The sequence below is a fragment of the Podarcis erhardii genome, assembly GCF_964252035.2.
Source record: "Podarcis erhardii genome assembly, chromosome: 3".
NCBI lineage: Eukaryota > Metazoa > Chordata > Lepidosauria > Squamata > Lacertidae > Podarcis > Podarcis erhardii.
In genome coordinates this window covers 59,921,769-59,934,645 of record NC_138507.1, presented here as the reverse complement: position 1 = coordinate 59,934,645, position 12,877 = coordinate 59,921,769, and the positions used below count along the sequence as shown (strand labels likewise).

The 12,877-nt window shown below is 42.6% G+C and overlaps 1 protein-coding gene across 1 annotated transcript in view; it reads right to left on the bottom strand.

Annotated features, from left to right (window-relative positions):
* The window catches only part of ENPP3 (ectonucleotide pyrophosphatase/phosphodiesterase 3), a 54,084-nt gene that overhangs the window by 8,820 nt on the left and 32,387 nt on the right, over window positions 1-12,877 (bottom strand). The window contains exons 12-18 of the mRNA XM_081855286.1: window positions 12,496-12,527; window positions 11,826-11,953; window positions 7,683-7,749; window positions 7,143-7,230; window positions 5,717-5,886; window positions 5,064-5,115; window positions 4,111-4,265 (exon numbers count right to left, since the gene is read on the bottom strand). Coding sequence (XP_081711412.1) covers window positions 4,111-4,265; window positions 5,064-5,115; window positions 5,717-5,886; window positions 7,143-7,230; window positions 7,683-7,749; window positions 11,826-11,953; window positions 12,496-12,527 — 692 coding nt within the window. The remainder of the gene's footprint in view (window positions 1-4,110; window positions 4,266-5,063; window positions 5,116-5,716; window positions 5,887-7,142; window positions 7,231-7,682; window positions 7,750-11,825; window positions 11,954-12,495; window positions 12,528-12,877) is intronic.

The following is a 12,877-nucleotide window of genomic DNA, read 5'->3' as shown; positions in this document are numbered from 1 at the left end:
GTATGAATGCTGAATAAACAGGTAGTCCAGAGAAATCCTGATGTGGATCTCCTTTTAAGGCTCTTTTGATTTCACTGCCTGCAAAAGGAGAACAAATACCACACAACAGGAGCTGGAAAATAACTAGTGAGCAAGGCTGTTAGTATATCTGGAGGCTACCATCCTCTCTTGTTGAAAGATAACAAGGGCAGATAGCAGTTATTGGCATCCATCAGGTTTTAGCATCTACTCAAAGCCTTACTCCTACAGCTAATGACATTTTTATTGATGTCTCAGCATCAAAACTCTTTGTACACACCCACTTCAAGAAGTGCTGGCTTCTTTTTCATACCTTATGAAAAGCATTGTAAACCTCTAGCTAGAATATTTTCCCCACTGTGTTGAAAAAAAAAACACCTACAAATTATCTAGCTAAAACATTACATTGTCACTAAAAACATTAAGGGCAACCATTAAAAAAAAGGAAACTTCTCTGACTTCTCTGGCAGTGTCTATTAAGACTGGTGCTTTTTAACTTGTTTCTAAGGTTAGGAGTGAACAGTGAAACAGCCACATTTGCAGATAATAGTTCTGTAAATAATTCAGGGTAGTAAAGACGAAAGGGAATGATGAAGAGCTACAAACGGTTCTTTCCAGGCTTGGTGAATTGAAAATAAATAAATAAATAAATGGCATCAAGTTACATTGAACTGTATTTGCCATCAAAAACACATCTTCAGGATGTGGTAAAACATTATGTGTGCTGTGAGGAAAAAGTAAATTCTGTGTTGGGAATCACTAGGAAATGGATTGAAAATAAAACTACCACTATTGAAATGCTGCTTTTTAAAAACTGGAGTAGTAAACCCCTGGTCAGCAAGCTGGATATAGCCCCATAAAGCCCTCACTCCCCACCCTCTCCAAACTCTCATCTCATTTGCCTGCTCTGTGGCAATGGTTTCTGTGGGAGTGAATATAAGGACCAAAACAGAGCTGCATGTATGTGAAAGTGCCACCAGGAAGCTTGGAGGGTGGCCAAAGTAGCATCTGGTTTGGATAGGTTTAAAGCAGGGGGTCTCAGCAGTCTCCGGTGCCACCTCTGCAAATTTGCTTTTGCTGGACCGCTTCTAGGTACAGTGGTACCTCAGGTATGTACTTAATTCGTTCCGGAGGTCCGTTCTTAACCTGAAACTGTTCTTAACCTGAAGCACCACTTTAGCTAATGGAGCCTCCTGCTGCTGCTGTGCCGCCGGAGCACGATTTCTGTTCTCATCCTGAAACAAAGTTCTTAACCTGAGGTACTATTTCTGGGTTAGCGGAGTCTGTAACCTGAAGCGTATGTAACCCGAGGTACCACTGTAATGTCAGAAAAGCAGACCATAGGGCTCCTCCCGTTTGATCCAATGCTCCTTCGCTGATTCACAAGTGCTGGTAATGATCAGAAGGAAGGGGAGAACCAAGGCAGAAAGAGGAAGGCCGGGTGAGAATGCTGTATGTTTTGCCACAGATCAGAGAGGGAGTGTGCTTCTGAATACCAGTTGTGGGGGAACAGTAGCAGAAGAGTGCAATTGCTCTCCTGCCCTGCTTGCGAGGTTCAGAACATGGAACTTGTCAGGAGTGCGTGCAGGAGCCGGGCCCTGTGACTGGTAGGGCCTCGCAGGACTAGGGCCTTCCTGAGTTTGGCCTGGAAGGGCAAGGTGCGGCCTCACAGGTGAGGCTTGACAGAAGACTCATAGCACCTGGTGGCAAGGGCCAGGAGGAGTATATAAGGCCAGCATTTCCCTCTGGCTCTTTGCTATGGCAACATGCTACCCACCTAGCTGTGCTTTGGCTTCCCGACTCCTGGAATCCTGACTCTTGGACCCTCAGCTTCCTGACTCCTGGTTTCCCGACCCTTGGACTCTTGGCCTCTGGACTCCTGGTTTCCTGATTCGTGGACTCTTGGCTTCCTGACCTCTGGACTGCTGACCCTGGACTGCTGATTCCTGCTTTCCGACCTCTACCCTGGCCCCGACGTACCAAGCCGGGACTCTGACTGCCCATAACCCAGACCGTGACAGCCCTGCTGGTCCAGGCCAGGCTATTATAGTCCAGCTATGTGGCCAACCCAATGCCCATGGGAAGCCCACAAACAGAACCTGAAGGCAACAGGCACTCTCCCTACTTGGGTGTTCATCTGGTACTGGTGGTAGACCACAGCCATTATGACTACTAGCAGTCACTGATAGCTTTAACAGCCATTACTTCATATAATCTCATTCTGAAGCCATCCAGATTGGTGGCCAACACAGTACCTTGTGACAGCAAATTCCACAGTTTAACTCGGCAGGTGGTTGGGCAGTATGAGAGGCTGGACTAGGCAGGCCTATGGTCTTATGTTCTGATGTTTACCACAATGATGCCACCTGGCTTTTCTGGGCTGGCTTAGGTCTCCCAGGAGCAACTCTGTCCCTGCTGCAGTCTCCCTAAAGTATGGCAACAGATGCTTCACATTGTGGAACTGCTGTGCTGTCTAAGTATAAACGGATGCCAAAAAAAGCTCCCTCTGCAATGAGGTCATTTTCCTTGCGCCACAAAACAAGCCTTAAGAGATTATTATCAGAGATGAGAAGCAGAAGAAACAGACACGTTCCTTTTGCATGGGTTTGAGCCAGCTGCGTATTGTGCAAAAATAATTTTTAAAATGAGAGGTTATGTGTTTATTTAAGCATCTCTCCTAATGTAAACATATCAGGGGTGAGAAACCTGTGCCCCATTCCAGATGTTGTTTGACTCCAGATCCCATAGTCCCAGACCATTAGCCATGCTGGCAGGGTCTGATGACATCTGGAGTTCAACAACATCTTGAAGGCCACAGATGCATCAGCCAGCCACGTTCTATGTAAACCCACACCAGATTAATTCATGAATACCAGAGGTGTAAGATTCTGATCGAGACATAGCAGGAAGAGGCCAAAGGTTTCTCACTTCTGGATTACAAGAAAAGATCGGCTCAAAAGTCCATCTAGGGAATGCTGTTTCCCACTGTGGCCAGGCCGGACATTGCCTCTGGGAAGTATGCATGCAGGACAAGAAGGCAATAACTTTTTCCCACTGTTGTCCCACCAGCAACTAGCATTCAGTGGTACATTTCCTCTGAAAAGGGAGGCTCTATGTTGCCTTGATAGCTAAAAATCACTAATAGACATTATCTCCCCCAGATTTCATCACCATCTAAGCTAGAGGCCACCACAGTGTCTTCTAAGTTAATTATGCATTGTATGAAAAAGTACAGCCTTTTGTGTCTCCTGAATCTCTAGTTCAGCAATTTCATTGAGGATTAGGAGCTGCTTGCCATCTGGGAAAAGCTGTTCCCTGGTGTTTGCTGCTCCCGGTACTATTGACGCCAGGGTGGAGGTTGGACAGGAGTCCTGCTCCAAGCAGTGACTCATTCCTCTGTTCTCCTCCCCTTTGAATTTCTTCCCAGTGGTGAAGTGCTCCCCCTGCTAGCTCAAAAAGCAAAGTACACATATTGCAGCATCATAAAGTTCTGCTGCTCACGTTTTCAGTGCCAGTTCATGTGGGCTTGGTGTTTTGGCTTGCCCAGCTGCTACAGTATTGAGTGAACTGGGGTTTGTGGAATCTTCCTAGTCCAAGGTGGCATGCATGACTCTCGCTCTCCCATTTTATTCTCACAACAACTCTAAGAGCTTGGTTAGGCTGAGACACAAGGACTGGCCCAAAGTGACCAAGTGAGCTTTCATGGCTAAGTCAGGATTTGAACTCAGGTCTCCCAGATCCTAACCTGGCTCTCAAGGTGGCTGGCAGTAGTTCTCTGGGGTTTCATATTGGGGGTTTTCCTGGCCCTATCTATGGATTGCATTCTTTTGCATGCTAAGAATGTTGCTCTGCCATTAAGCTGCAGCTTTTCCAATGGCGATTTGGTAACCCTGATCGTACACTAAGTACCATCTTCCCCCAAAGCAGACCAACAACCACTCAGTCTGAAGAGCTGCTGCCTGGCCCATTTTACAAACATACAAACACAGTGATAACTGCCTGATGTTCCTGCAATGAGCAGTTTTGCCACAGCCCTTCCCCATGTACGGCCTTTCATTGCACTTCAAAAGGTATATAAATCTGAAAACTTACTGGTTTGTTGACAGTATATGAACTCCATAGTGGCATCCAGATGTTTTGGCTGTATCCACTCACATATTTATTCTGGTGAAGGAGGCAATAGGTATTCTCTTTCTGTAAGACCTTGGGTCTACCATAAGGCAAATTAGAAGCTTCGGACGTCTTCTCTAGAATATAAACCATAATTACTGAGTTCCACATTTATGTGATGACCTTGGGGGGGGAGTGGGGATGGCTTTGGTGGGGTGTGTGCAGTAACTGAATACAGTCTTTTTGAGAAGTTATGATGAAATGCATGTGTTTATTCAGAGTCTTTGCTTTCCAATAAATTTGAAAAGGGGAGCATGGGTAAAAAGATTATTTGAAAATTTGGGCAAGATGCTGTCTGGTATATTCTCTCCCAAACTTAGCTTACTTCTGGTTCTAATTTTTATTATTTTTTGCATTTATATCCCACCTTTTTTCTCTAATGAACTCAAGGTGGTGCATATGGTTTTCCCTGTCCTCATTTAATCAGAGACAGTGACTGGCCCAAGATCACCCAGCGAGCTTCATGGCCAAATGTGAATTTGAACCCTGGCCTCCCAGGTTCTAGTCCAGCACTCTAACCACTGTATCCATCACTTCATCTTTCACATTCAGCTAAACAACTTGCCCTCTACTTCTGCCTTTTCCCTGTCTGCTGCTTTCCTTGCATACTCCCCTACCCTATAGCCCGGAGAGTGGCAAACTCATGGCCCTCCAGATACTGTTGGGGCATCATCCCTGACCAATGGCCATGGTGGCTGGGGCTGATGGGAGTCCAACAACACCTTTGAGAAGGGTTGGGGTCCCCAAATTTTTCCCTATCCACTGTCACTATTCAGCTGCTTGAGGGGAGTTAGGAGACTGTTAATCTGAGGCCCCGACACCTGCCCTCTGCTGCCACAACAGATGGACGGAAGAGGAGTAGAGGCAATACTCACTTGCTTCATCAGTGAGCTTCAATCTTTCATTTATCACATTAACATCTGTTATCTAAAAACAAGCAGACAGACAAAAGTGCAAGGAACTGCTGCCATTGCTTGCTTCACTTGCCAACCCCACCAAGTCGCCACCCCATACCAAACCCACCACGCCCTTCAAAACCTCCCCCCCTTCCTTCCTTCCTTCCTTCCTTCCTTCCTTCCTTCCCAACATTAGCGACCGGAGGACCTTTCACTCCTGTGTCAGCATCCTTAAATTCTTATTCTTTGTATAGAAACCCCATTGATGCACATGTAAAACATGATTCACAAATAAATAGTTCACATTTTAAAAGTTCAAATAAAAAACACACCCCACAAGAATATGACAAGGGCTTGCTGGATAAGGTCATTAACCCAGCATCCACAGTGGCCAACCAGATGTCAATGGGCAGCCCATATAAAAGCCCTGAGTGCAACAGCACTCACCCCTGTTTTGAACAGCAGAGGTAGCCCATAGCCAATGTGGTTAGTAGCTTTATGCTACATGATTTTTTCCGTTCCTCTTTTAAAGCCATCCAAGCTGGTGGCTATCACTACTTCTTGCTTTCGGGTGAGGGGTGGGAAATGAACGTCTAACCGTTTTAGGAGTTACTGATCCTGTTCAGACTTACCAAGCTGCAGACACATCCAGAAACATCTGGTGGTGCGGGGGAATTCATGGGGCATAAAGAAGGAGCTGACTCTTCTTTCGCAGGTGATGGAGTGTAAAAAGGAACCTTCAGTAGGTGATTCAAGGTACCATGTGTACCATTGTTTGCTGCTGGCGTAATCTTAAGCAGATCTGTCACGGAAAGTGAAAATGATTTCTTTGGGGCAGGCTCTGTGCAAGGCTTAACTTGAACAAGAGCTAATTTCCTCTAGGTGATGTAAACTTGGCTGTTAATAAAAATGCACAAGGATTTCCTGCTAAAGAACCCAACATTGCCGTCTTTGCCAGCTGCTTTGATTCTTGAGAAGAATGCACCGGGTTATTGACTGGAATGTTTTAGGGTCAAATTGATACGGTGCTGTGTGGCATGGGAGTGTCTTCTCTGGTTAGACTCTGTACCTTACCACTGTAAAATTCAATGAAAATTTGTCATGGTGCTTTTGGGAAAGGGCTGGAACTGCATGTTAGAGCATCTGCTTTGCATAAAGAAGGTTCTAGGTTTAAAATCTGGTATATCCAGGTAAGGTTGCGAATGTCCCTGGCCTGAAACCTCGGAAAGCCACTGTTAATGTAAACAATACTTAGCGAGATGGACCAATGGTCTGGCTCCTTATGAGGTAGCTTTGTAGTGTTCCTATGAATCACTCATGAAGAAAGCTGTCATGCCAATACTACTTTTCCTTCTACTGGTGTGGTCATTTCCCACATGATCTTGCTGTCCCATGTTGGTTCCCTCAGCCAAACATGAGGGCCAGCCGTGGTTACAGGGCAACTACATGCATTGTTAATGGGTGAATTGGGCCTGTGCCAAAAGTTGGGCTGCATAAGTAGTACACTCCAGCTTTGGCCGTATCATTTCAGTACATTCCTTTGATTATGCCCTCACAGCTTCAGCTGTGGAAATGCTTGCCTCCCTACTGTTGACTTCCAAAACCTGTCCTCCCATCTTATGGGTTAAGCAGAACTATTTTCTCTGTGCATAAAGCTGAAGAAGTAAATGTGGCTGCCATCACCGGCAGGATGATGTCCTTTGAATACAAAGAGTCACACCATGTACGCATGGGATTAAGGGCCATGGAATCTACTGTGCAGTCGCATTCTTTGTAGGTGTCCCAATCTGGAAATCAGAGCAGTGGATATGCCTGCTTTTCATAATACAAAATACAGAACAGCTATTCTGTTCCTCAGTATACCTACCACATAGGAAGAAGGATTATAACCTCAAGGTACCTGTCTGAACTCCACGATATATATTTGCATTATGTCCTGAAGTAGTACAATATGTTTTGTGTAGCAATTAAATGTTCTCTGCATTCTGAGTTCAGTTTACTTTTCTCCAATCTTAAAACTATTGGTGGCAAAACAGACAGAATCTAGTTAATACTCACCACACATTAAATTGTAAACCTCAATGTTTTCAAAAGGCTTCACCTCAGTTTTTTCTTTAAATCCTGGTCCATGTGCCACAAAGATGGCCTGGGTAGTCATAATAAAAATGGTGTTACTAAACAGATTTCAGCAAGTTTGTTTAAAACAATAAAATAAAGCTAGTTTAGCAAAAGTTTGACTCAAGTCATACATGGGAGAAACTACTGATTTGAGACATAAGGTTTATTCCAGAAGAAAAAAAGTAATTTTTAACAGTCTAGCTTAGACTATTTTGGGTGCATAAGCAACCCAGGGTTTTATGATTTGACATAAACCTTCAAGTAGTTCCTTTACCCTGAAAGAGGACTCACAACACACTTCATATTTTGGTGGTGCATCTACTCAACACACCTTCTGGCCCATGGATTGTAAGTCATGTATTAGTGTAAAACAACACCCATGCAGGATATGAGAAATGTTGGAGCTGATTCTGTGGCAAATGCTTACAGAAAATAACAGATAAATACGTTTTTCTATATTTATTTTTAAAAAACCCCTACCTGCATACTTTTGAACTCATTGTCAAAGCCATGGTTACCACCACCACAACGTGTATAGCTTTTAGACCTAAAAAGAGACAGATGTTGAACTATTTCAAATAAGAGCTGACTCTAGAGAGGGGCTATTTTTGCAATCAATGTCAAAAGGCACTCCCTTCAGCAATTTTTGTCAATAATTCTGCTTCGAAAGGGTGATTGTATGAAAATACTCCACCTACTCAGGAAGTTGCTGTCCACTGAATGGGATTAATTTGATCTCAATGATATATTCCCACAGCCAAATAGCACTGTGGCATCATCACATTCACTAATGGCATGGTTTCTGATTGGATGGTATTATTCTAGGAAGAAGAAAGACCTAACCAAGATAAAATGATACTAAAACAGCAGCAAACATATGGAACTCTCACCAGAGATGCTCGTCTGGTGCTATGTCCTCATATTATTTTCCTGCTTTTTTGCTGTTTTTATTTGTGTTTTAAACTTGTCATCTGCCTTAGAAACTATCAGCATTGAAATGTGGAGACAAATTCAAATAAAGCAGTGGCACTCTTCACATCTTAGGCCATTAGTAAGTATGTCAGGGAAGTGTTGTATTTTGGAGTGGCTCCATACTTTGTGTAGCTATTATGTCTGCATACCAGAATTGCAACTGGGTTCTGAGTAGCAAAGAGGAAGAGTGAGAACCAAAGATGCTCATCTTTATATCTCAAGGACACATGTCAGGGAGCCATGGACCAACTCCAGCTCCCAAGCACATGTGGATGGGTATGAAAGGGGATGTATGTGTTTGTGGTGGAAAGCACTACGGCAACGAAGGGGTAACTACAGCAAAATGACAACAAGATCAAACACAGAGTTGCTCATAATCGTCTTGGAAATTGTTGTATAAAAATTATTTAGCTTTATAAAGTTGTAGTTCATTTACATATTTCAGAAGTATTTCTTTTATTTCCTTTTTTACACTTTTTCCTCCTTTCCTTTGAGCCATAAAAGAAATTCTACAATATTTTGACTAACAATGACTGCATTTGCCTGGAAATTTTTTGCTTACTCACTGCTGTGACTTTTGGAAGGCAAGACGGAATAAACAAGACTGCCAAACTACAGGAGTCATTTACTGGAAATATTTTATGTTGACTCAATTATCTTGTGTAACGATTTGGAGTAACTTCAGCACATAACTCCAACACACACACACCCAATATTTGAAAGCACTTTTGATACTTTGGAAATTCCTCATATGCAAGGTTGAACAATGAACACATGCCAAAACAAATTATTCCCCGCTCCTAGAATTGTGTGGCTATTGTAAATTCAAACTGCATGAGATGTCAAGAGATCAGTACAATTGTGTAGAAAGCAGTGGTGGGGTCGGACGTCTGCACCTGATTTTAAAATCTAAAAGGCCCACAAGTGTTAGGATCTAATGCAGGAAGATGGAGGAATCACAGTGTTCCTCAAGGATTATGAAATGAAGACATGGGTGTTGCCATGCAGAAGGAATGGGGAGCCTGTGCCCTTCCAGACCTGTGCCCTTCTAGACTACAGCAACTCTCATTCCTGAGCCATTGGCCATGTTGGCTGCTGCTAGGGCCACAAGTTCCCCTTCTCTGCCTTTCAGGATTATTCGTATTCCAAAGGTAGTAGCCATCCAGATACTTCTGACTATGCACAAGCAGTGCAATGAACTCAATAGCCTTCTTCTGTTACTGATCTCCAGCATCTGGTATTGATGAGTCTGCTGTCTTTACACAGAAATGTCTGCATTCTGCCTTGATCAGAAGTTTCATCAGCAGTTTGACTAAAAGCTTCCATGAGTCTAACATTCGCAAAAATACAGTGGTACTGTACCTTGGTTCTCAAATGCCTTGGTACTCAAACAACTTGGAACCCAAACACTGCAAACCCGGAAGCAAGTGTTCTGGTTTGTGAACTTTTTTCGGAAGCTGAACCATTTTGAGTGTTATGCTGAGGTCTGTCCATTTTTGCTATTTACCATATTTTGTGTTTTTGTTTTTGTGGCACTTTTTGTCTGTTTTTGTGACTGTGTGGAACCCAGCTCAGCTACTGACTGACTGACTGACTGATTATGTGACTGCAGTACATTGTTTATTGCTTTCATTTTGTGGATCGATGGTCTCATTAGAGAGCAAAATTCATGTTAAATTGCTGTTTTAGGAATTGTTTTTGAAAGTCTGGAATGGATTAATCCGTTTTGCATTACTTTCTATGGGAAAGCGCACCTTGGTTTTGGAATGCTTTGGTTTTGGAATGGACTTCTGGAACGGATTAAGTTTGAGAACCAAGATACCACTGTACTTGCAAAATCCAGATGGGACGGGCCCTCTGGGATTTGACATGGTTTGGTTTATCCTAACTGCATTCTGACAAAACTAAGCTGAAATGTCCAGATGTCAGGTCACACGGCCCTATGATTGCATTTATCATATTATTTATTTAGAAATATTAATGAAGGAAATCTACATTCTCAGGAGTTGCAAAACTTCAATGACGTAATGAGACAACTACGCCAGTTCAGTGGAAGTCAGTGGAATTCTAAAGAGGTTCATTAATATGGAATTTTATGAGTTTCTGTTTTGATTTGTTTATGTGATTTTACATTTACTTAGAAAGTTAACATTCACAAGGTGACTTACAGAGATATTCCCAGCAATCAAACTGAAAAAATAAACTAAAAGAATAGAATTGCAGAGCAGAAAAAACAGTCAAACTAGAAGCAGTTCACACTAGCTGGCTGAATGAAATGGTATTTACCTGACTGCAGAACAAAACCTGGCTGAATGAAAAGGAAAAGATCTCAGTACCTGAGCTCACTTTTGCAGGAAGGGAGCCTGAGGAACTGAGGCACACAGGGGTGACAAGATAGGAAGTTCTAGGCCTAAGAGACAAAAATTGATCTGTTTCCCTGTGGCTGCAAAAGGGAGAGAAAAGGACACTGGTCTCTGTCACAGTGAGAAGAAGGGCTGCTGGGGAACTTGCACACCCTCCCTGCAAGTAGGTGCCAGGAAGAAACTCTTTTTTCTTTGGTGTGTTTCTACCCTTTTAAAATATTTTTTTATAAACCGCTCAGAACATTTTATATAAAAAAGGGTATAATCTGAATGAATAGATAAAGCACTTGCCCTTTAATGATACCCCAAAATCTGGCGCAGAGTCCACCTGGCCTAGGGGGCAGGGCCCAGACTCACCCAGCCCGACCAAAGAGGCTCCTGGTGAGACTGGAGGGACACTGCTATGCCTGACAACAAACCCTAATTATTGGATTCTTTTGCCCCATCTTTTTGTGCCTGCCAAACAGCTGTGTCATGCTTATGGTAATATTTTATTCTCTTGTTCATAGAATCATAGAGTTGGAAGAGACCACAAGGGCCATCGAGTCCAACCCCCTGCCAAGCAAGAAACACCATCAGAGCACTCCTGACATATGGTTGTCAAGCCTCTGCTTAAAGACCTCCAAAGAAGGAGACTCCACCACACTCCTTGGCAGCAAATTCCACTGTCGAACAGCTCTTACTGTCAAATCTTCTTTCTTGTAGTTTGGAACCATTGCTCCGTGTCCGCTTCTCTGGAGCAGCAGAAAACAACCTTTCTCCCTCCTCTATGTGGCATCCTTTTATATATTTGAACATGGCTATCATATCACCCCTTAAGCTCCTCTTCTCCAGGCTAAACATGCCCAGCTCCCTTAGCCGTTCCTCATAAGGCATCGTTTCCAGGCCTTTGACCATTTTGGTTGCCCTCCTCTGGACACGTTCCAGTTTGTCAGTGTCCTTCTTGAATAATTATGCTGTTTTAAATGTGCATTTTATATTTGACTTCACTTAGCAATGTGTAGTTTTTTTTAATGTTTTAATGTTAACTTTGTTAGTGTTAAATATGTATTCTGTAGTTGACCTCCTTTGTAATGTTCTATTTTGAAATCTTTAAGATAACATTTTAGTTTTCAGTTAATTATGTTGCTTTGACTGTATACTTTATATTTGACTTTCTTCAGAAATGTTTGATTTTGGATGTATTAATATGCTGTAAACCACTTTGAGATTTTTCTTAAAAATATAAAGTGGTATAGAAATGATGATGATGATGATGATGATGATAAGGTCACCATCAGTACCATACCTCACACCCAACCACTGCCGCTGCATCATAAGGTGAACTTTGTCAATACGGATATTGTTAACGTAGTGCAATCGCTTTGGCAAATTTGGAGTCAAGTAGGCTTTGAGGTGCTGTGTGGAACTTCGGCACTAAAATTGGAAAAGTGAACTTGTGAGATCTTCACATTGCAGAACACAAAGACACAAATAGATACTTCTAACCACAGAGAAGAAAGGGTATGCTGTAATTCCTTCATGAAAACACCAGACAGGAGTCACAAAAGTTCTTACTGATGGCAGTGTGCTGATTTTCCCAGCAGAAATTCATGGCTGTGTTCCACAGAACAAAGTTAGGATGCTACCTTAATTGATATATATATTTGCACATTTAAAATTATTTATCCTAACCCCTATAAAAAATTGTGATCTATATATTGATATAGGTTACATGTAGCACATCTGCCAAAGAAAACAACATGAGTCTACTGCAGAAATTACACTTTGGAAAAAAATGCATCAACTACATTGTCAACTGCCCTGAAATCTATGGATGAAGCCCCCTTCATCCATAGATCTCAGGGCAGTTGACAATGTACAATATATAAATCTACTGTTAATAATAATAATAATAATATACTTGCTGTTTTCTTACTAAAGCTACAAGGAAAATGAGAGATTAAATGCTTACTCACCGTAAGATTTTTAACAATGCCTGCTGAATCAACTGTTTGGAAGAAAATCAAAACATTAGACTCTGGATTCAAAATTACATATAATTATCCAACCCCTTTCATCCGTTTTGACATTTTGTAAGAATTTAAGAACCCAATCTGGGTTCAAGCTTGGCTGTGGGACCGGGTCATGCTTTTTTGCCCTGACGGATGACTTTTACAGGGAGTGGGATGAGCAAGCGTGGCTTTGCTTCTGCTCCTTGATTTTTCTGCAGCTTCTGGTACCATTGACCATGGTATCCTCCTGGACTGATGCTATGGAATGGGAACTGGGGGAACTGTGCTACAGTTGGTTCCAGTCCTATCTATTGGGCTGCATCCAGAAAGCAGCACTGGCAGAGTG